This window comes from Colletotrichum chrysophilum (assembly GCF_026319265.1).
Source record: "Colletotrichum chrysophilum strain AFK26 chromosome Unknown scaffold_77, whole genome shotgun sequence".
Classification (NCBI taxonomy): Eukaryota; Fungi; Ascomycota; class Sordariomycetes; order Glomerellales; family Glomerellaceae; genus Colletotrichum; species Colletotrichum chrysophilum.
This window is the reverse complement of record NW_026517364.1, coordinates 199,138-221,866: the sequence shown is the minus strand read 5'-3', so window position 1 is coordinate 221,866 and position 22,729 is coordinate 199,138. Positions and strand designations below refer to the sequence as shown.

The following is a 22,729-nucleotide window of genomic DNA, read 5'->3' as shown; positions in this document are numbered from 1 at the left end:
ACCTCTGAAGAAGAGGGTGATGAGTAGTTTCAATTGATTTCGTACGATGTGGCTTAATTGACTTACACAAATGGCTGGAGGGTAGTGAAAGGTGGGCGGCTCGCTATGATGGGCGACTCGCTATGCATATACGTTATATATTAATACTAAATACTAATACTATAAGTATATAAGTATAATGAATACTAAAAGCAGTTTTTGTATAATAAAATAATTAATATACTTTTTAGAGTAATATTTTCTTATTATCTTTCTAAAATAGAAATCTCTTATTACTCCTTAGTAATAATAATTACTAATTAATACTTTATAATAATAATAAAGCTCTCTTAGTATCTTATTTTAAACTCTTTATTTAATATAAAGAAAACTAAAAGGAAAACTAAGAAGTAATAATAAAAGTTTCATTTTTATAAGATTACTAAAATTAATTAGTTACTTCTTTTTTTATTTAAATAACTTAAATACTTAGAACTTAAGTATTATATATAATAAAAAGGTTTATTAAGGAATTTAATAAAATAGAAGCTAGAAAGATTAACTTAATTAATAATAAAATAGACTAAGAACTAAGTATTTTTACTTTTTTAGTGTTTAACTTATTATAAACTTTTGGTTTAAAGATTTACTTATTTATAACTTTTAAGAAATAAAAGGTAATAGAAGAGAGATCTCTAAAGTTAGCTATTTTTAATACTATAAGGATTTAAGTTAATAGCTTAAAAAGGATACATTATTAGTAATTTAAGAAGCTTTTAGATAGCTTTAGATATCTCTTAAATAAATAAGTATATAATAAAAAGGTTACTATAAATAAAAAACTTAACAAAGTTAGAATTAAATAAATTATTTATAGTAACTTTTAAAATAAAACTAATAAGATAGTTTATATTATTATTATTAATCTTCTTACTTTATAAGTTGTTTTACTAATTATAATACTTAGAATTGAGAACTTTATTAAATTAATATAGTTAGTTATAGCTTCCTTAAATATTTTATAAGAGATTAAGATATTTACATTACTTAATTTTATAAGTTTAGTAATAAATCTAACTAGTTTTATAAATTAAAAAAAGCTCTCTATAACTTAAGAGAATCTCTCCTTCTTTAATATAAATAAATTATTACTATCTTTAAATAATTAAGTTTAACTTATTTCTAAAAGAACTTTATATTCTTATTAATAAAGATAATTTTATAGTAACTATTGCTTTATATTAATAATATATTTATTGTTATACTTAATATCAAGTAAGTTAATAACTTCAAAGATAACTTATGGAACTTCTGTTAGATTAAGGATTTAAATAAAATATAACAGTTTCTTAAGTTTAAAATTATTTACTATTATAAAATAAAATAACTTTAGATCTTATAGATTAAATATATTAATAATATACGAATAAAGAAAAGTATTATCAAATATGACTAAGTATTCTACTTTCTTAGGAGTACTTAGTTATTAGAGATTATAGAATAATATAAAACATTTATTAAAATATATAAATATTAAAATAATCTAAATAAGTTATAGCTAATAGATCCTAAATAGTATATAACTAAATATCATAATACTTATAAATAAAACTATTAAGGATTAATAATATACCTCTAAAAAGTATAATAAACTATCAAGATTAATATAAAGATATCTCTATAGTTTATAATAATTAGTATTCTATTTTAGTAGTTTAAATTACTCTATTAACAACTTTAAATTATCAATATTTTATAATACTAATTAGTTTAATTATAAACAAATAAGTAAGTTAATACTTAGTTATATAGTTGTATATAGAGGAGTATTAATTATTTAGAACTTAATATTATAATTATTTATAGCTATATTAACTTATAAAACTAAATAAATAAATTTAATACTTACAAGAAAAGCTTTACTATATATTATAGATCTTTTGAAAAAGATAAATATTTGTATATAATTACCCCTCTAAGTACATATAAATTCTATAAATACTTTTAATAATTATCTATTAAGTAAATAGTTACTTAAATTGTACTATATCAAGATTAAATATTACTAAATTATTAAATATATTAGTAATAAGAATTTTAAAATTAATTATATTTTAACAAATAAAATAGTTATTAATAGTTTTATTAAAATACTAATAGTAGAGAAATATTATAGCTTGATTAAAATACTAAGTTTATTCAAACTATTTATAATTAATAATAAATCTTAATTTAAAAATAATATCTTAAAAGTTAATCTTAATTAAGTCTTTTCTATTTATTTATTTCTTTTATATATAATAACTTTATTCCTTTATATCTTACTAACTAATTAACTTTTATAGTTAGAATTTATATTATTTTAATTACTTTAATTTACTGTTTTTAATAATTAAACTACTAAATATAGAAGTTTTCTATATAAGAAGGTATTTAATGATGAAAGCTTAAAAAGTAATTAAAAACTTTAATTTTATTAAGTTATAAGTTTATTATTAAGTTAGATATCTTAGTTAGTATTTTTCTAAATTATAACTACATTAAGTTTAACTAATAAAACTTACTTAACTTTAAACTTAAATAAAGTTAATATAAATTTAAAATTTAAAAAAATACAAAATTAATTAACTAAGCTTTAAAAGTTTTATAAGAAAATTAATCTTTAAAATAATATTAATTAAAAACTATTATATTTAATACTTAACTTAATATAATTAGTAAATTAAAAAAGAAATATTATAAAATTAATTAACAATCTAAAGATTATTACTTTTAGAGAGAGAAAACTATTTAAAATATAAGATTTAAAATTAAATTAGAGAAAATAGTTTTTAGATTTATCTAAATTATAAACTAATTTTATAAAGAAGAATTAAATGATAAACTTTTAAATTACTAATTTAAAAGTTTAATTTAGTATTAAAAATAGAAAATAATACTAATTATGTTAAATAGCTGTTTAATTATTTTTATAGAAATAACTTAAATAGTAGTTCTAATATTAATTAACTATATAAAAACTAAAACAAAGTTAAATAAATATTTTAAAATTAAAATACAAAAATAAGAATGATATATAGAAATAGAAATAATATAAAACTACTATATAATTAATTAAACTACTACTTTAGGATAAGAATAGCTTTACTTAAAATATTAGAAATATTAACTAAAAAGGGGGTATAAGATAGTAATTAGCTAAGCTTAGACTTAAGGCCTAAATCCTAGCCTAAATCCTACTTTTATATAAAGGATCAGCTACACTACTTTATAGCTAGCCGCGCCTAGCGCTCATAGCTAAATTAATCAAGCCACTTCACGCAAGTCCCCACTGACCAGAAAGGTACTCTGCATATAGATCCTTGCTGCATTCGCGGCATCGACTGTGATTTGCTCACCACCCTGGTGTTTACCCCTCTATTGATGCCGAGGTGACTTCCAACACTCTAGGCATCACATATCACATTGGTCAACTTGTCGTAGATGAACAGGTAATGTTGAGAAAAACTCAAATAGCATGAGCAGAAGAACAGCAGCTAAATGCGTCACTGAGCGAGACCATTCCCAAAAGTCCTTGAAACGAGAAACACGCCCTGCCCGGGTATAAATTATCGTTCTGTATTCAAGGCATCTGCCACTGTAGGGACTCAGAAAATTAGCCCAAAGCCCCCCTGCCAATATCCCGTCACACCTTCCCAACTGGAGTATCAGGAGGGCAAGAACCCCGCAATCGCAGGGATTGGGACCAATAGAAGCCCGGAACAGCTTTGTGCCAATAACAAGGATTCCACTCAGTGCGGGTGATAGGCTGGGCTGATAACGCAAGTGATCTTGGCATTCAAATGTGACTATCATAGCGGCGCGATCATCCCGTGAGAGAATGCTTTCTCTGCTGGATTTCAGAAGAACTTCACATGTCAACCATGGAACTCTCCCCATGGCTGTCTCTTCGGTGATTCAGATGGTTAGATTATCCCACTATGCGTGACGACCCTCGTTTGAAGTCACTCTAGTACTAACTAGATTCTCAAGGCAGACGAGGATTCTGGCTCGCATCCCATGCGTGTGCGTATGGAGAATTTCATCCGACGGAAGCAAGAAGAAATAATTTCAGCCCTGGAGGCGGTTGACGGAACCAAATTTCGCGTGGATGAATGGCAACGACCTAATGGTGGCGGTGGCGGCCGTACATGCGTTCTACAAGATGGCCATGTCTTTGAGAAGGCCGGAGTGAACATCAGCATCGTCCATGGCAAGCTCAACCGTAGCGCAATCGATGAGATGCGGCAGAACCACAAAAACATCGTCTATGACACGGATGAGCTGGAATTTTACGCGCTGGGGCTGAGCATGGTCGTTCATCCTAAGAATCCGATGGCACCCACGGTTCACATGAATGGGCGCTACTTCGAGACTGTTCACGACGGCTCCGCGCAGACCGCTTGGTTCGGCGGGGGCAGTGATCTTACGCCAAGCTATCTCTTCGAGGAAGATGCGAAGCATTTTCATGCGACCCTCAAGGCAGCGTGCGATGAACATGACGTCGGTTATTATCCCAAGTTCAAGAAGTGGTGCGACGAGTACTTCAATATTACACACCGCGGCGAAAGGCGGGGAATAGGTGGTATCTTCTTTGACGACCTCGATGAGAACTTCGGGAATCCTGAAGAAGTTTTCGCATTCCTCCAAGCAACTATGAATGCGTTAGTGCCGGCCTACGTACCGATCGTGGAGAAGAGGAAGGATTTATCATTCAATGCGCAAGAGAAACAGTGGCAACAGATTCGGAGGGGAAGATATGTCGAATTTAACCTCGTTCATGATCGTGAAACAGCTTTCGGCTTGAATGTGCCTGGCTCAAGGGTTGAGAGTATTCTCATCAGTCTTCCGGTCAATGCCCAGTGGCTCTACATGTTTGACGAGCCTGGCCCTGATAGTCGGGAGGGTAAGCTTGTTGAAGTGCTTAGAAGTCCTCGAGAGTGGGTGTGAGGTTGTCGAAGCCGTTGACAAGAGACGAAATTGGTGCTTTCATCGTCATTTCCTCTACTAGGTATGGGCCGCTACTGGCGACTTGCGGGACTTCGCAATTGCATTAGTTGGAGTTTTCGCCATTAGATGCCCTGCGAAAGATGAAACGCTCAATCCTTCTCCACAATTCTCCTGGGTACATTTTTGAAGCAATCTGATGATGGTTGGCAAGTCGTTTGAATTCTGACAGGAATGGGACAAGCTGCACGTGCTTTGGAAGATCTATACAAGAGATAGCTTGGGTGGCTTGATGCATGCACATCAGTCTGAGGCTTTCTACAATTCTTTTACTGATGATCGTAACAATCCTAGTATCACATGTAATCAACACTCTACTAGAGCCCCTCCCTATGTCAACCAGCCCATCAAATTTCCTTGACATTCTCTACCTCCCACACCGCGCCTTTGCACTGAGGCTGTCTGAATCTTCCCGTTTCGCCTGCAGAACAGTGATACAGGAAACCGTACCCGTCACACGCGACTAAGACCGTTGAGTCAACCTTCCCAGCGCGGAGGACAAGCTGACTCTGCTTGTAAACGACGGAGGTTCCTGAGCCACCGCAGAAGTAGACGTTGTTTTGTTTCAGTTCGCAGTTTGACACTCTTTGGTATGAGTTCGGCTTGCCGTTGAAGGTACCTTCACCGCAGGCCGCGAGGGCCTGGCCAAATAGCAAGGCCGTGGCCAAGATGGAGAAGTAAGGAATTTGCATGTTGGCTAGGTGTGACCGATATAAGGAAAAGCGACTGTGTGTCATTTAGTGTTAACATGCAGTCCAGTACAGACTTTTTTTAGAAACGTTGGAATGCGTACTTACTTTGCGCGAAGTGGAGGTAAAACTAGGCTGCGTGGTGATTGAAAGGAATCAACAGATATCTTGCAACAGTTGAGTATTTATTATTTCTCCCTCCACTCGTGCTGCTCGGCATCGTCGGTAGGATAACATAGTAATTGATGAGGTCTCATCTCGCCAGATGTCAACGAAACCTTAATTGCTCCCAAAAGCAAGGGAACCTGAGTAGCGAAGCGTATTCTCGCAAATACTAACTGAACAATCCAGGTGCCTTGCGCTAAAACGTTTGATCAACTAAAACATTAAAGACTCACTAGTCACATTCATTGGTGCAAAGATAGATCAACGACACCGCTAAACCTCTGAAGTCAGTGTCTCAACAGTGAAAGACTCATTGACCACCTTAGTAATAAAAGGGGCGCGCTACATCAATCAAGCCATGATTCAGTCACTTGCGAAACTAAGGTGTAATCTTGGACTTGAGCACGTAGGGATCTCAGCCCAGAACGGAGAATTCAACCGCTTGCAGCTAGGGCGCTCACGACACCATGCACGTGCAAAATATCGTTCATGGGACATGCACAGAGGTGCTGCAACTACATTTCTCTCGAATTGATCTTACTTATTTACCTATATGACAGAAAGACTCTCTGGTCAAATTTCGTAAGGATCTCCGAGTCACGATGGGAGTACTTGCAGCACAGCATCAAAATCCTTTTTTCTAGTAATTTCATCTATGAATGCAAGTCTAAATATTTTAACACAGTAAGGGCTAGCTTCAGCCAAAATGTCTACGTTCAGTCCAATCTAAGTAAGATCTAGTGTATGCCGTTAGACAAATCTGCCTCTGAATTCCATGAAGAGATAAAGACGTCGATGATCCCTTCCATCTTTTTGTACAAGTTGTTTCTCTTCGCCTTAACACCGTCGATTTCCTCGTTCGAAAGTCCGTAGTTGGATTTGGCGGCCAGGTTATCCGATACAATGTGTAGATACCCAAATTCAACTCCCACTTCGTTTGCTGCTCTTGCCATGTGTCCAGTATCGCAGTCAACCCAAGTTGCCGTATCTTTCCAGTCTTGAAGCCATCCCTTGGTTTCACGAAGTGGTGAATCTACCGTTACGAGTCGTCCTGTAGCGACCTCCGGGAAACGAATGAGCGATCTTTCGAGCGGACTTTTCCATGTGACGGAAGTATCCTTGTCGAAGTAGGCTTCATTTCCAGTGGCAATGTATTCATTGGGGGTGTATTCCCCGGCCAAAGCCCCCACCTTTCCTACGTAGAGGGCGCAACTGATCCCGGAAAACTCCTTCAAAGCGTGAACGATCGCGCTTCCGGCCTCCCCCCACAGACCTTCTTTGCAACCGAGGAGAGTGACAGTCCTTCCAGTGGGAGAAGTAAACTTCTGCCATGCGAACAAATCATCTGTTTCTTGACTTTCGCTAGCAGTCTCCCACCATCGACCGGGCGGAAGATTGGGAAGGCAGTGCACTTCGCCGAAGATCACGATGTCAGTTGGTCCAAGGACCCGCAAATTTGACTGTTGGAAGGTCTCCAGGGGTTCCGTGGATGCCGGCGGGATAGGGACAGAGCAGTCGCTCTTTCCTTTAAAATACAGGTATGCGGCAATTACGATTCTGTAATGCTCAACGAAGCTCTGAGAAGGGAAGCAACACAAGTCGATTGTGTCGTCGTCTATCACCGCCGTCGGACGCTGGAAGTTGAATGGCCGTGCCGGTCTATCCGTTTCCCACTGGGCTTTCAATGCCGGCGGAGTCCGTCGTAAAGATCCTCTTATGCGAATTTGCCGCCATTCTCGGTCCGGGCTCTGGATGCATTGGTGAACTCTTTGAAATACATATTCCTTCAAGGCGCTCCCCATAGTGTGCAACTCTGGGTCGAAAATTGATGGATTGAAGGGCGTCATTGTGTGTTGAGAGCAGTCGCCGGTGATGTTGAGTCATTTGGTGAGAGGAAAACGTCGACGGTGCTTTTTTTGAGCGAAAGGGCCGGACTGCTTACCTACAACCACTTTTGGGGCAGCCACTCCGCTCTCAGTATGCCTCATGCAGCTGCGCCCACTCAGGCCACATTTTCAACTGAGGGCCCGGCCAATCATATCCATGTCGAGTACAACGCGGCATGCATCACTTACAGGCCTGTCTGTGACCGATTGCTCTACTTTCCCAGCCGCTCTTTTCCCGATGCTTGCATGGAGGTTGCCATGACCCAGGGGTCGCAGCCTTCCCTCGCCGACAAAATGACCACACATAAAAGCGGGCGATGCCCAGGCATTGCTGACCTGTTGGCCCTTTTTTCTTGTCCTCTTTTTTCGGTTTTGGTAATCGTCCACTTTCGTTCTTGCGCCTCCGAGGTTCATCAGGCCTGCCTTGGATAGCCAATCACAACCAGGCAAAGTCGTCACCCTGCAGCATGTCACAGGACGATGTCGAACACAATGGCCATGGCCAGCCTGATGCTCACAAGCACGAAATTCACCGATTTTCGGAAGAAAGCCCAGCCATTTCGAGCGGTAAACCACAGCGGTCGGTGACAAATGAACCAGTACAGACAGAAAATCGTCAAGGTCCCACTAAGGGCATCCAGTCAGGATCAACAAATGCATCGGGTGCCTCTCAATCAACGGCGACCCAAATAAACGAGATCCATCCCGAGCCGGCTGTCCCAAAGCCTTCTCAGAGCAGCTCTCCCAGACCCTTGGAGTTCTATTATCTTTCCATCAGGTAGCTGATTCATTAGGGGTCCCCACTATCACACGTTTCCAAACTTCCTAACGCATGCGGTATGCAGAGAAGGATCAGACAAAGCGCAATCGGGCCATTTCACAGAGGAGACCTTGCTGAGCTACCAGGTAAGGCATCTTGTCTCAGCCGGTTCGTCGCTACTAGTTGACTTTACAGTTCAAAACCCCTTCCGAGAAATATGTCATGTTAGATTACATTACGACATGTTCGATCCTCTTCATAGTACTGACCTGAATACGTAGCTTTCTTCCCCGGATCACAGATATTCTCAAGTGTAGTTACGGTCTGTCGGACAGTTTCAGTGACCGGTTGATCGAGAAATTCAACATCGACAAGTTTTTCTTGTCAAACACTGGCTACGAATCTAACGGATTCTTTTTGAATCATCATTTCAGAGAACATGGTTTGCTCTTACCGACTGCAGAAGTGGTATGTTCATTTGACTAACATTTCAATCTGTAGCCTATGGTTGCCGATTTCTTGTCAAAGAACTTCATGGCATTGAGAATGATCCTGACAAAAAGGTTGAGAGAAAAAAGACGCTCACAGAAACGCGTGATTGGGTCCACGCCTTAGTTGGATATCCTAGCAAGAAAAAGCCCGAAGGGGGCATGCAGTCAACCTCTGACAAGACTATTCATTCTCTTCTCTGGGATCTCAGATACACGATCCTAACAGACAGCAAGTGGACGAGCGAAGGACTGACCAATACCGCACTTGATAATCTTCCAATGGAGAAGACCCCTTCGCTTCTCTATGAGGATTTTAAGGAGTGGTTGGAGACTAACAAAGACCAATTTCCGAAGTTTAGACAAGACGAAACAGATGAGGAGAAGAAGAAAAGACTGGACCTTTACGAAGTAATTGATGAGATATTGCTTCGCATCTGGCACGCTTTGGATTGCATTGGCGAAAAGAGAGAAGGAGACAGAGTCAAAGACCTTAACCCACCTTCAAGCGAATCACCTTCAAGCGGCACTCCGGGGACATTGGCCAAGTCTGGTACCCATTCGCAACGCGTAGAGCTGCCACCAAGTGGTCAAACGACCCATTCTAAGGCATTCCCAAGACCACACATCAGACGTCCGAACTGGACTAATAAGATCAGTCACCGATCTGAAGACAGGCCCCGCAAAGACAAAGAAAACCCAAAGGCCAAGGAGCTGAGTCTCTACCACTGGCTATTCTTATCATTTTGGACTGTCGACGGAAAGAACGGGCAAGATGATCACCAGAAGAATGCAGCCGGGGGGCAATCTAATGAAGAAGAGCGAAGCCAGAGGCATGCTGAGGTTCTCCTTTGCTTTGATGACGCAAGCGGACTCCGATGGCAGCAGCTAGCAAAGAAGGCATTGGAAGGAAGTTGCCGAGCAGGCTCTGTTACCCCGCAGCCCGTTCTTCTACCTCAGCTAGTGAAGTCGATCGTTCATACGTATGACGATGCTCTTTGGGGGTTCCGAAAGCCTGTTCGAAACATCGAAAAGGTATTTATGGTTTCTATTTTAGTGTTTATGCAGCCAGCTCACATGCTCTTAGCGCAAAGCCACACAGAAGGAGGAAAGCGCTAAGCTTTCAAAGAAACAACAAGAAAGCCAGAGGTTCAACCGCGAAGAAACCTATCGCAACATGCACGAGCTCTCTCGCCATCTGATCCATTCCCAGGAGACTCTGAACGCTGCTGAAACTACACTAGCGGCTATCGCGAAAGGCCCGCAGTGGAAGGATACCAGCCAGGAAGACCTGTTCCAATTTTGCCACAGTTTTGTGATCAATTTGAAACTTCGTGCTGGTGCATTTGTCGACCGACTTGACAACGAGATTGCTTTGGTGGGAATTCTATCCAACAATCAAATAACTAGAGTCCTGCTAACAGCAAACACCTTCTAGGAGTTACACAGGAACAACCTTGACCAACTTGAGAAGGTTGAAGAGTTGCTTCGAGAAAACCGCAAAGACGGAAAAGATGTGACTAAATTTGTGGGATACGCGTCAATCTTATTCCTTCCTGGGACTTTCCTCTCTGTATGCACTCATCACGTCTTTTTAGTTCGATCAAATACAGGTATTAATCATTCACAGGGGTTCTTCAGCATGACCTTCTTCGCTTTCGAAAACGCCTCCTGGCCTTACGCGAAAGATTGTTGGATATGGTTCGCCGCCGCAATCCCAATCACCATGCTGGGCCTAGCAATTCTCTGGTGGAGCCGAACGAACGAGGACAGAGACGATGTGATCTGGAGGATATTGATCAGTATGAATCCTCAGCTTGCAAGGAAGCCAGTGTAGATATAGAGGGATCTTTCGTTTTCTATATTCTCTCATTTTGTTTTGCTCATTAAACTCTTTGGCCATGTTTTGTTTTCGCATTTTCCTCTGTCAAGGTTTCACTAAGCCTAGGTACTTGGCTGCAACTAGTTAGGCAATCGGTTGCATAATATACAACTTCATGCCAACAGGAAGTTCCGTTCGCTAATTTCAATTGAAAGTCTTTGTGTGATGAAGCAATATGGGTTGTCCTGTGTTGATCACCTAATTGTCAACCGTGCAGTCTCACTAAACGAGGCCTCCATTGGAATCTCTCTATTCAGAAGGAGAACGTCGATCTCCCGGTTGACTTCGGAATTGCAATTGCTCATAACGCCAATACAAAAGAGACGAGATCATGTTCATCGCGCGGTGTAACTTTGGGGCATCGGTACGTATTTGCGCGCGCAGGCTTGGGACCAACTAAAGAAGATACCAACTACGGCAATGTTTAACGTGGGCAAGGTCATGGCTGTGCATGTGCCTCAGTTTGATCATGCACATTGGCACCGCATCCTGACTGGTATTTTCAGATATGAATTGTTGGCCGAGGCGGTTACCAATGTCCCGATTTTATGGTAAAGAAAACCACGAAGCATTATGTCAGAGATAGTGAGCTAAAGCCTAACATTGCCGACGAGGCTGGTGGGACCGAGTCTAATGTTGACTGTCGCTCTTGGCCAATAAGTACATCGCTTGTCCTTTTTTGCCTGCAAGACAGTAGTCTTTCATCAAGCATAGCTTTGTTGCCAGAACAAAATCTTCCATATTCAGATCAATGTGACGTAGCGTCAATGTTTCTTGCTGTTCTCATTAGTCAAGCTACCAAGTTGGTGGTCTATTCACCCCGCGGCTTCTCTTTTCCACCTCCTCTTTTCCGCCTCCAGATTAGAAAGAAGCTTTCCCCTTATTTCTCTGGAAGCTCCCCCAAACCATACCCACCATGAGATCATGAAAACAAGGGTCAGTGGCAATGTGATAGCCCAGTAAGCCCAGAATCGAGTGGATATTTTCCAACTTTGTTCGTCAAAATCGAAGAAGGTGGTGCTGAACAAGGCCTTAAAATAGTTAGACGCCGACTAGAAAGTCTTTTGAGGCTTACTAGGCGTTGAGTTTGCTTACAGTTATGAAGGTAGCGGGCAAGAACATCATCGTCATGAGCGTGACGGATCTCATGATCTGACTGTCCATGACTGCAATCAAGTTGTACCCCTGAGTTTGCACTTTAGCAATCTGTACATAGCAATTGGAACAAATAATCCTACCAAATTCATCTCTGCATCCATTCTTTGGCAGTTAGCCTGGGCCCGTCGCCTGAGGTTCTTCATCATCTGCACCTGAAACTGCAGGTAGTCTATCGCTTGTGCTCGGTAGTTTTCCTCCAATTTAAGCTCCTGAAAGTTGACTTCTTGCCTCGTGGCCAGGCGTTCCAGGGTCTCGACACTGACTGCCGCTACTTCTTCGAGATCTTGCGCATGTCTACGAATAGTATTTAGTTCCTCAAACAGAACCGCTGAGCGGCTCTGCATTTGGTCAGTGCAGCTCGGAAAATCCTTTAGGTACAGCCGGCGTAATGAATGAAAGCCGGAGAACGGCAAGGCTCACCCTCTCATGTTTGCGGATCGTCTTGGACATTCTCCAGGTATACTGGTCACAGATCTTGAGGATCTCCTCTAAAAGCAGTTGCAGCAGTGCAAAAGGATCCCGAAACTCAAGAGTGCCTGAGGATGCCAGAGATTCGAACAGGCGTTCCTTCAATTCTCCGGGCGTGTCGATACACAGAATCTGATTGGTACCCTTTGAAGTCCATCGGGTGAAGAAATCCATTTCGTACCACTCATAATCGACACCGCTTTCGTATCTACATATTTCGCCGCTCATTAAGATCTTTTTCGTCGGAATACGAGTCCAATTTGCTAGAAAAGCACGATATGTTAGGCGCCTCCAGACTATTGTATCAATAAGATGGAGGGAAGAATGGTTTGTTTCTGCGTACTCAGACTGTCCAGTTTATTAGCTGGTAATTCTGATTCTCCATCCGAAGAATCTTTGATAGAACCCTTGCATCCGAAGTAGCCGTTCAATCCAGCACAAGCTCTATTACTGACGAAGTCCGGGACGTTAAACCATCGCAAGACTTTGCGACGGTGCTCCTCTGACTGGTCTTTCTTCGCTTCTGGTGGGTCTGCGTCTCCTTTGAACGAAACTTCATCTTGGAGAAACCTGGGTTAAGCCAGTCAATTACTTTCCGATTCATTTTGACGACATTTGAATTACAAGTAGCATTTCTTCTTAAGTCTGAGGTTGTCATTGAGCAGGTTGACAGGTGCAGGGGTCCATTCCCACGTCTCATCCGTTTCTGGGATACGATCAATTTCAAAGCGCAAGTCTTGTGATTGGAGCCCACGAACCATTGAAAAATAGAACCTCCGCCGCCATTTTTGCGAACGGCTAGCTAATATTTGTCGCTTATGTGGTTATCATTCCCGTTGTAAGCCTGCTTTGAACTAAGGTACAGCTCGAGACAGGTTTGCCAAGAGTGGGAGCAAGATTAGGGATGTGCATGTGTCAACCATTTCCCGGACGGAATTGACACTGAAAAGAAGTACTTCGCCCTTAAATGTCCCTCGTAAGTGCATAATGACAAGAAATACCGCATCTGTGGACGGCTGCATTGGGTTGCTCTGCATCGATGTAAAATGCGGGGCAGGACGTGCTATCCTTGCTGCGTCACAATAGGTAACCAACTAAATGTAAGTACGTGGCCAAGCAGTTGCTCTGGCGCTGAAGGGGGCTTTTCTAAAGCGTTGTGACAGAGAAGGCCACCAGTAGCAAGACCGCGTGCTTTTCGTAACTAAGTATATATGCTTAGCAACACGCAACTTTCCTGCAGCTCCGTCACTGTCGCCTGTCAGCCTGCCTGATCTCCGAACACGGCTGAATGAGTAAACCCGAGAATACGCGAGTGTCGGCGCGAGCGTCAAATTGAGTCGAATTGAGTCGAATTGAGTCGAGCTGATTGAGCAATCGGCAATCTAGATGTGTTCCACTAAATTCCCGAGGACTCGGATGGTGTATCGATGCATAATTGACCGGGCTAACAGTATTATGACTTGAATCGACATTATTGATATGAGGACAGCGGATTTCTTCAACATGGCTTGGAGATATTTTCAATCTCCTGCCGCCTAGTATCAGTGACTTACTCGAAAAAAAGCCATTGCGGCTCCGTGTACCACGTCCTACTAAGTCCATTGGCTGACGAGTTGACCATAAGCCAGGTCGAATACCATGCGCCATAGAGAAAACGTGAGGCCATTTTCACTCGCAACCTCCGAGTGTTTCAACGTGAGGTACTGATTTTTGCACGTATTTGTCCTCTCTTCTTGGGCATGATGGATACATGTATCGTCTCTCGCGTCTGGAATGAAGATTTCCTCCTCAGATTCATGCTTGATTCTATCTCGCTTTTGCCCCATGTATCTGTGAAGCACTGACCTCAGCCAGCACTATGCATGTCAGCGACGAAAGAGATGATTTTAGCCAGGGGTCACCTAAAAGTTGGGGCTTTTAGATCGTCAACTCCACCAGCGAGGAAAAGATCTTTGGCATCCCGAACACTGGTTTGCTTCAGTGAACGTCTGCCCAGCCCAGAAAAGGCTCTGCTGAGCTAACTCTCAACATGGAAGGTCCTCGAAATACGAGTCGTCTTTCGGACGAGTAGCCGAATGTAGGTTACATTGGGGACCCGCTGAAGCACTGGGAACGCCGATGGTGAACGGCTCAAAGCTGCCAGGCCAGGCTTTAGTGGGTTAAATGGGCGGGAACATCGGGGTTTAACTCTAGGCTGCCGCCAACGAACGCCCCACGATCTCACACCGCATGTACGCGATGAACCTCTGACTTCTCGCCTGCCCATGCAGTCCATCACTTCACTGTCTCAAAGCCGTCAATTGGGTAGAGAATGGATCGGCAATGGAGCCTTGACATTCCAATACGCCCTGTTGGTAAGCGTGGTGAGACTATCGTTGCAGTCTAGCGCGTCAACTGCGTTATTCAACTCCGTGAGCCAGGTGCTGATCCGCACTGGTATCCTCGCGGCAGGGGGAGTCCTGAGATGGCTTTCAGGTCCGACCAGCAACAACCAACACGATCATGCTTAGGCGGCGGCATGCCGCGGGCCGTTCAGTGGGTAATGGCCTTCGCTCGGTGGACAAGATACCTCCAAGCGAGTGAAGCTATTCCCTCTTCAATACATACCCTCCAGCTTACATGCAGCGTTGGATCGGCTCAGGCGGATAGCTCAACTGAGCCTTACCGACCCTGGTAACTTCTTTCTACATAGTAAATGAAGCTGACATTGATACGGGGCATCGAAAAGATCTTTTGTACGAACTATCGAAGAAGAGCAGTTCCACAGATACCAGGCAGGCAACCTCTCGACATCCATAGCAAGACGAGGCATATGAAGAACTTGGCCAAAGAAATGGATATATAAACAAATGATTTTCGCCGCCAACCTTTCTCTCTTCATCCTCTCTCTCCACCAGCAGCTTTCATCCCGACAGGCAAAGGCTCCATTTTGTTCAAGATGGTCTCCTTCACCCTCCCCGCCCTCGCTACTCTGGCCCTGGCAGCCCTGACCACGGCTGCCCCGACCACCCAGACCGACTCCGTCGAGGTCTTCTCCTTCTCCAAGTGGGTCGACGGCATCATCGCCAACCCGGACGGTGACAACCTCACCCCCGAGGAGGCCGTCGAGGCTTGGCACGCGTCCCTCAACGAGACCAGCGCTGCTGCCGAGAACGGGCTGCTCCAGAAAAGATACTACTGCAACACAATCCCCAACACTGAGGCCTATGTAAGTAAACCCCAAGCAATGAGCATCTGAGCGCGTCGCATCTAATCTGAATGACCAGGTCCCCGACGCGGTTACGTGCATCAACGACCTCGCTCGCAAGGGTAGCCAAGCCTGTCAAGTGGCCGGCTCCAGCGTCTTCTGCGTGGTCGGACAGGCTCAGATTACCGGTGTCGCCGGCGGTGGCGCTACTACCACTTCTTCGTCTTGGTAAGTCCACTCACTGTTTGCGTCTTTGTTGTTACTCGAGCAATCAGCTGACCCAGTGTTTCAGCAACGACGTCGCTCGTGGTGCTGGGTTCGTGATGGACTACTGCACGCGCGCGGACAACACCGTCCAGGGAGCCGAGTATGCGTACGGCAACGGAAACTTGCTTGTCTGGATCCGCAAGCCTGGCAACTAAGATTTGTTCTGGTATCTGTACACGAGGCTTTGAACATCAGGCTGGTAGTTCGAAACGGTCAAGCTGTACTGTCTCGAGATATGCTTCATCATGTACATAAAATTATCTACGATCACGATCATGATTAAATGTTAATATTTATTGTTGAACTTGCTGTCTTGGTCTTCACCCCATCTTCCATCCCGTCTCTGAGTTGCTGTTGAATGATAGGTTGTGTAAAAGGCCTTCGACTTAGACTTCCGATTGACTCCTATAAGGTAGCGATTGTATGCTGTTCCTTCTGTGATCGATTCATCACGCCCTCCTTGTCCTTGAAGTCCTTCACGTTCATGCTACTATTCTGATCCAATCTGCTAGCTTCAACAATCCCTCCCAGAAAGGAACGGCACATGCAAAATGTAGGCAGCTTGGAATAAAATCGATGACACCCAAAGTGCCGCATTATCGACAAGTTGGTTGGCTCCGGTCTGACTCACCAAAACCTGGACCAATCCTATGCCGTCAGCTCAGAGCCTCACATATGCAACGATTAGTGCCGAGTCCTTGTCAACGCAATAAACAGCATGAACCCAGCTTCACGCTTCTTCCCACAGCCCAAAGACCATCGCCATGGCTGCCTGCGAAGCTAACCCCAACGCATCCAGATCCCTCTTTCTCCAAGCTCCTCAACGCCAGTTCCCCTCGCAACACGTCCTCGTCTCCTGCGGCACCGTCCCCATCGACCCCGTCTCGCGCAAAATCGCCGTCCTGCGCGACATCGCAGACAACACCGTCTGGCTCCCCAAAGGCCGCAAAGAAATCGGCGAAGACCTTCTTGCCACGGCTCTGCGCGAGACGCGCGAGGAAACCGGGTTGCAGGTCGAGGCGCTCCCTCTCAAGGTAGCCACGCGAGCCACGCTTGATCCCAAGCTTCAGGGGACCTTTCCTGTGGGCGAGAATGCTGATGTGACGGACGGCCTGGAGAATTGTGAGGCGTCGTCGGTTTGTGTGTACCCGTGCGTCTTCACTGGTGCGCTGAAGATTGTGTTCTGGTTTGCGGCAAGGGTTGATGTAGAGGATGTTCCTCGGGATGTGGAGAGGGTGCCCTGGGATGAGAATATGAGGCTGGAGTGGGTTGAGGCGAGGGAAGCAGCCGGGATGATGGCGTTTAAGGCGGACGGAGAGGTAGTTGAGAAGGTGTTGGATGACATGCAAAAGTCTGGGTACCACATTTAATGGTTGAAGCTGACTGGGAGACTTGGGACGGCACGAGTCGTGAACGGTGAAGTTCGATATCAAAGTGGCTATGCCGGATTTAACATTAGGTAGGGGTATTGTCTATCATCGCGCGTCTAATCTAAACGGTCTTTACTTCTTGAACGCTGGCTGCTTCCTGATGAGCCCGTCTGCGTCTCATCAACCTCAACAACACTCATGTCGGTGCGGACGTTAAAAGTCCGACCTCTCCAATTCACAGTGGATCCGCAGAAAACGGCCCAGGTCCAGATGGGAAGAGCGAGGAATTCTCTCCCAAGCCAAGCAGGCAGCCATTCGAAGAAAGATCTGGCAGGGGCGCCGCCGGGAGTTGCGGTGCCTCTGGCAAACTTCGGGGTGTTCTCATCGATTTCGATAGTGTGTCCTGCGTGAAGGCGGTTGTACGTGAACCAGTCGAAGGTCATCCAGATGAACTCGAAAGCCAACCAGTAAAGACCGAAGGCACCCCAAGTCTGGGAAGTGCCAAATGTCTTGCCGAACCAGGGTAGCGTGGTCACGGCGAAGGCGAAATAACCACAGCAGAGCAGGGACTCGACACCAGGTTCGACCAAGGTCGCTGCGAGAACAGTATACTTGCGCGCCCGGAGCCACCTGGCACGGCGGTTGAAGTATGCTCGAACAGACATGCCAGCCATGGGCTGCACAGCAATATCGCCCACGACGAGGCCATGGTTCCTGAAGCCGGGCAGGTTTGATTTCCATAGGAGGTCGCCGATGAGATGGTCTTCGCAGATGTACTCGGAAAAGTAGTCGATGCCTTTGGGGAGGTTCTTGTTCGCGAGGAGAGTTGGGTTTTGGGCGGGATCCGTCACCTGATCCAGATGTGACTTGCGGAACATGTTGCTCTTGCCCACAGCACAAGGGGCGACACCAACGGTATTGATTGCGCCGTAAAACTTGGCATGCGTCGTAGCCATAAACATCTCGTCGAGACGTCCACCGCCTTGGGTTCGCGCGTAGTCCAACAAAGATCCGTTGTGGCTTTGATAAGAGTCGGGTTCGGGGCCTGACGAAAGCAGGGTCTGTGTCTCCCGGGGAGGAGCATCGCGAGGAGAAACAGTGTCGACAACGATGGGCAGCAGGTGGACAAACTTGTAGGGCTTGACTTGTTTGCCGTCGGCCTCATAGCCTAGAAGCTTATCCACCATGCGACCAGCAACCCCCTTGCTAATCCAAATGTTGCAGTCCATGACCCAGATGATGTCGCCTTTGGCCTCGCGGTAGGCACGACTAATGTTCCTGACCTTAGGGTTCGGTCCGAGGTTGTCGATGTGGCCTGACTGGCCGTGCAGCAAAGGATCTTCATCTTCCACGAGTACGTGGGCATCGAAGCCGGGAAAGTCCTCCACGACCTTCTTCAGCACAGGGTATGCGGGGTCACTCTTCTCGGCTACACAGAGGTAGATAGTCATCTTGTCGGCGGGGTAGTTTTGTCGGAATGAGGAAGCAATGCAGTCGTAGAGGCCATGCTCGAGGCCCTTGACGGGACGAATAACGGTGATGTGCGGGACATCTTCTTTCTTGAGGGAAGACGACACGGCGGGTCTCGGCGGGTAGGAGTAGGATTTGAAGCTATCGCCATTTAGTAACGGCGCAACAGCATCAAAGAGCTCAGCTTACATTCTGAAAATCCCAATGGATTGTACAATGTAAACAAACGTGCTCCAGACAACGCATGCACCAGCAATCGTCTGGGGCGCCATTGAGAGGTTAATCATGGCGCAAGATAATGCCGTTGAGGCGGAGGACGTAGAGGTTGACTATTAGAGTGGTGCGATCAAGACAAGACAGAACCAAACGCCATGAAGCAAAAAATGTAGCGGGCCCCTTGTCAGAAGGTCATTGCAAAATCTGGCGATCCAAAGACGTGTCTGAAGTTGACGGGAGTAAAAGCAAAGGAGCGTCAGCAAAAGCCAGGAAGCGGGTTACAAGGTTGCAGCATCCCAAAGTCCCAAAGGATCGGCATTATCGGAGAGCAACTTCCACGTCGCGTGGCATTGAAATTCGACGGGCCCCACCAAAATCTCCAAATGCTAAGATTGGGGAGGCAAGCACGGGCCACAGGTTAAAGCCTCGCGCCTGGGGCAGGAACTCAGCTGGGGCTGGTGAGCTGAGGATGGTGAGCTGTGGCTCAAGCTCTATCCGGTTGCAGCTGAGGACAGCCCTGATGGCTTATGTCAGCGAGCCACACCTCAATGCCGAGTTTTTCCGGAGGACAAAAAAGAGTCAGACCTGACGGTGGGGACGGAAACAAGCGACAATGGATACGGCGGAGTCCTTTTTCTACTCAAGAAATTTTCTGCGCGACGCTTGCGACCTACTGTTTTCTTCCCAACCTACCACACGTCTGCCGAACAGGATTGAGCTGCCTCCGGGAAGTGAGGTGATTTTTCGGCTTGAATGGCCCAATTGACGGGTGATCTGTCGGCAGGACGGGTGGAATACCTCCAATAAGTAAGTTGCAAGCTTTTTCCCTCTCAACGTTCTTCCCTTCGTCCATGGTGGCGGCAGCAGGGCTGGGCATCGCCTTCTTTTTCTCGTCGCGATATTCCTCGCATAGGAAAGAGTCAGGTCCCTCCTCTCTGCCTTCTTTGCTACCTCGTTTGCTATGATGACACCATTTCCCATTTGTGCTAAGAGGCGTCTTCATTGAACCTCGATGAATGCTACAAATATAGACTACAACGGTATCTGATCGCAAACTACTCAACTTTTCTTTGATCTTGCAAGCTTGTCGTCGCGTGGACATCCAGCTAACCAGACCAAAAGACAGACATGACTTGCTAGAACAATGTCCCAAACCAAAGATACAGCTTCCCAGCCCTCGCCTGCTGGGACGCCGGGCCAGCAGGGCACCCCGGTCTCGACGCCGCGGCCGAGAGGTCCGCCGTTGCACAAGATCTACGAGCTGCCCGCGCCCATACGAACCTTTCCGCTTCCTAGCTTCTATCCGAGTAATCCAATCTCTCTTCTCCACGTTTTGTACGCATGGACGAAACAGACTTTCTTCCCACCGCCTGCTGAGCCGTCCGTGGTGTACGAAGGCATTTGGTCCCCCGAGTCCAAGTCCGTCAACGTCTTCGACGCGAAGTCCATGCGCGCGCTGTGGGAGCAGGGATTCTATGGCAAGGGCAACCTGAGTCGAAGCGAGCCCAACTGGCTGAAACGCGAGCAGGTTCGCCGTGGCTTGGTTCCTGGTCAGGTCAGCGAGCTCGTGACGGCCAATCGTCGCGAAGAGCGCAGGCAGATGAAGTGGGAGCGCGCCAAGTCCGAGCAAGAAGCTATCCGTCAAACGCGTCTCCAGGAAGCGCAGGAGGCCACGTCAAAGACCACCGCTGCCACTGTTAGTTCCGTCAACGGCCATGAACCCGCCTTGACTGATGCGATCTCGTTGCCTGAACCAATTGTCCCTGCCGACCCGGCCACCGAACCAGAATCCCTCTCCCAAGATGTGACCAAGGATGCGTCCATAAATACGCCTACCGAGCTTAAGCCAGGTGTTGTGCCTTCTGCGTCTCTCGACTCTCTGTCTGCCATCGAAACAGGACTAGTCAACGGTGTCTCTTCGCCCATTGAGCCCTTGACGGCCAGCCTTGGATCGGCCACGATCATCGAGCCTGAGGATGCTCTTCGAGCAACCGAGATTGCCAAGGCCCTCGGCGAACCCTTGTCTCCTCTTCTTACTGCCTCGTCCTCTCCTACCGGTCCTCTCGAACTCCTCCGTCTGCCTAATTCGCACGCGTCGTTGGCCGCAGCTGATTACGTCCACGCCTCGACGAACGGTATTCACAGTCCGGAGTCGACTTTGGTGAATAGCGACTCGGAGTCTGTCACCCTGAACGGTGTGAACGGATCGGGCGTCTCGGTCAACGGCCACTCGTCACCTGTCTCGATCTTCGCTGCGCCTGTCGGCCCGCTGGAGCTGTTGTCACTCCCGAATACACACGTCGCTGTCATTTACGAGTCGAACGACACAACGAACGGCATCGGCAAGGCCAAGGTTATCGCGCCAAAGCTGTCGACGATACCCGAAGATGTCAAGCATGATGGGTCTACCAAGCCGTCGACTGGTCATCTGATAAACGATCTGCTGGATCACGACAGAATTGCCAACGGCACCGACACCGAGAGTACCAAGGCACTGAGCACAACGTCGACGGATATTCCTTCAACCCCTACCAAACCTATGAAACGCCGGAAGAGTGTGCGATTCTCTCCCAAGGTTGAGTCGGCCACCTACCTGTCGTCCGACCCTCCTAGCCCTAGCTTTGCTTTGCTGAATGGCAAGTCGATACCATCCCTCAATGGGGCATCTCTGGGGCCTAGCGTCGTGGAGTCGGATCAAGAGCCGCAGACAAATGGCACACATGTTACACAGGCGGAGGCTACACCAACTGAGATCGTCAACAAGGAACATCTTCAACTCACCTCGGAGGAAGCATTCTTCCTCACCTTCGGTCTCGGCGCTCTTCGCGTCGTCAACCCAATCAACAAGCAACTCATCCCTACCCCCGAGCTCCTAAACCTCTTCCGCCAGTACTCCTACTTCCCCTCTCGCGCGAGCACCGACCTGCACCCTGATGACAGTTTCCTTGTCAACTATGCAGTCTACCACCACTTCCGCTCTCTCGGCTGGGTGCCCCGCGCCGGCATCAAGTTCGGCGTCGACTGGATGTTGTATGCCAAGGGCCCTGTCTTTGATCACGCCGAATTCGGTGCCATCATCCTGCCCTCATACTCAGACCAGTGGTGGAAGGACAGCGATCGCGAGCTCCCTCGCAAGACCTGGCACTGGCTCCACGGTGTTGTGCGCGTTCTGTCTCACGTGCAGAAGAGTCTGGTCCTTGTCTACGTCGACATCCCTCCTCCACCCCAGTTCGACGAGGCCCTCCAGAAGGGCGGCCCGGCGGAGGTCTTCAAGTTGTACAAGATCCGCGAAGTCATGGTCAAGCGGTGGTCTAGTAACCGAAACCGATGATTTAAAACTGATTGTATGTGTTTATGAGTTGTGTGTGGGCGGGCGTTGGACGGATTGGACGGAAAAAAAAAACACCAGAGTGGCCTTCTACTGGCAACAAAAGTTTCCAAGCAATCAGCTTGAGTTCTTTGGGATGGACGGAATTTTCATGGATACATGATGTAACACGAATATTAAGGGACATTCATGCCCTCTCATCTGGAACTTGGGACGACGAGACGAGAGGGCATTGTTGTAAGAGTATGAGTATGCAATTCGGAACATCCGGGAAGGACGGCATCTTCGGCGCAACAGCACGCCCATATCGAAGTTTCCTACTAGAATACCCCCTTCAAAACACAAACACATCGTACCCGTTTGCGGTATA

General features: G+C 45.8%; 6 protein-coding genes across 6 annotated transcripts; 4 read left to right on the top strand and 2 right to left on the bottom strand.

The window, feature by feature from the left end:
* Positions 1-4,002: 4,002 nt before the first annotated feature.
* On the top strand, positions 4,003-4,968 carry COL26b_008670 (uncharacterized protein; the record flags this gene model as incomplete). The annotated part of the gene is made up of 1 exon (XM_053181420.1): positions 4,003-4,968. A coding segment is annotated over one exon (966 nt), but the record flags the coding sequence as incomplete, so codon positions are not given.
* Positions 4,969-11,969: 7,001 nt separating this feature from the next.
* On the bottom strand, positions 11,970-12,749 carry COL26b_008669 (uncharacterized protein; the record flags this gene model as incomplete). Its single annotated transcript, XM_053181419.1, has 3 exons — positions 11,970-12,080; positions 12,134-12,391; positions 12,474-12,749. The coding sequence occupies 3 exons, from the start codon at positions 12,747-12,749 to the stop codon at positions 11,970-11,972; spliced, it is 645 nt and encodes a 214-aa protein (XP_053034695.1).
* Positions 12,750-15,459: 2,710 nt separating this feature from the next.
* COL26b_008668 (uncharacterized protein) lies at positions 15,460-16,130 on the top strand (the record flags this gene model as incomplete). The annotated part of the gene is made up of 3 exons (XM_053181418.1): positions 15,460-15,729; positions 15,788-15,936; positions 16,001-16,130. 3 exons carry the CDS (start codon positions 15,460-15,462, stop codon positions 16,128-16,130), a joined length of 549 nt encoding a protein of 182 aa, XP_053034694.1.
* Positions 16,131-16,739: 609 nt separating this feature from the next.
* Positions 16,740-17,345, top strand: COL26b_008667 (uncharacterized protein; the record flags this gene model as incomplete). Its single annotated transcript, XM_053181417.1, has 1 exon — positions 16,740-17,345. The coding sequence occupies one exon, from the start codon at positions 16,740-16,742 to the stop codon at positions 17,343-17,345; it is 606 nt and encodes a 201-aa protein (XP_053034693.1).
* A 116-nt stretch (positions 17,346-17,461) lies between these two features.
* Positions 17,462-19,087, bottom strand: COL26b_008666 (uncharacterized protein; the record flags this gene model as incomplete). The annotated part of the gene is made up of 2 exons (XM_053181416.1): positions 17,462-18,956; positions 19,044-19,087. The coding sequence occupies 2 exons, from the start codon at positions 19,085-19,087 to the stop codon at positions 17,462-17,464; spliced, it is 1,539 nt and encodes a 512-aa protein (XP_053034692.1).
* Positions 19,088-20,175: 1,088 nt separating this feature from the next.
* COL26b_008665 (uncharacterized protein) lies at positions 20,176-22,362 on the top strand (the record flags this gene model as incomplete). The annotated part of the gene is made up of 1 exon (XM_053181415.1): positions 20,176-22,362. The coding sequence occupies one exon, from the start codon at positions 20,176-20,178 to the stop codon at positions 22,360-22,362; it is 2,187 nt and encodes a 728-aa protein (XP_053034691.1).
* Positions 22,363-22,729: the final 367 nt, after the last annotated feature.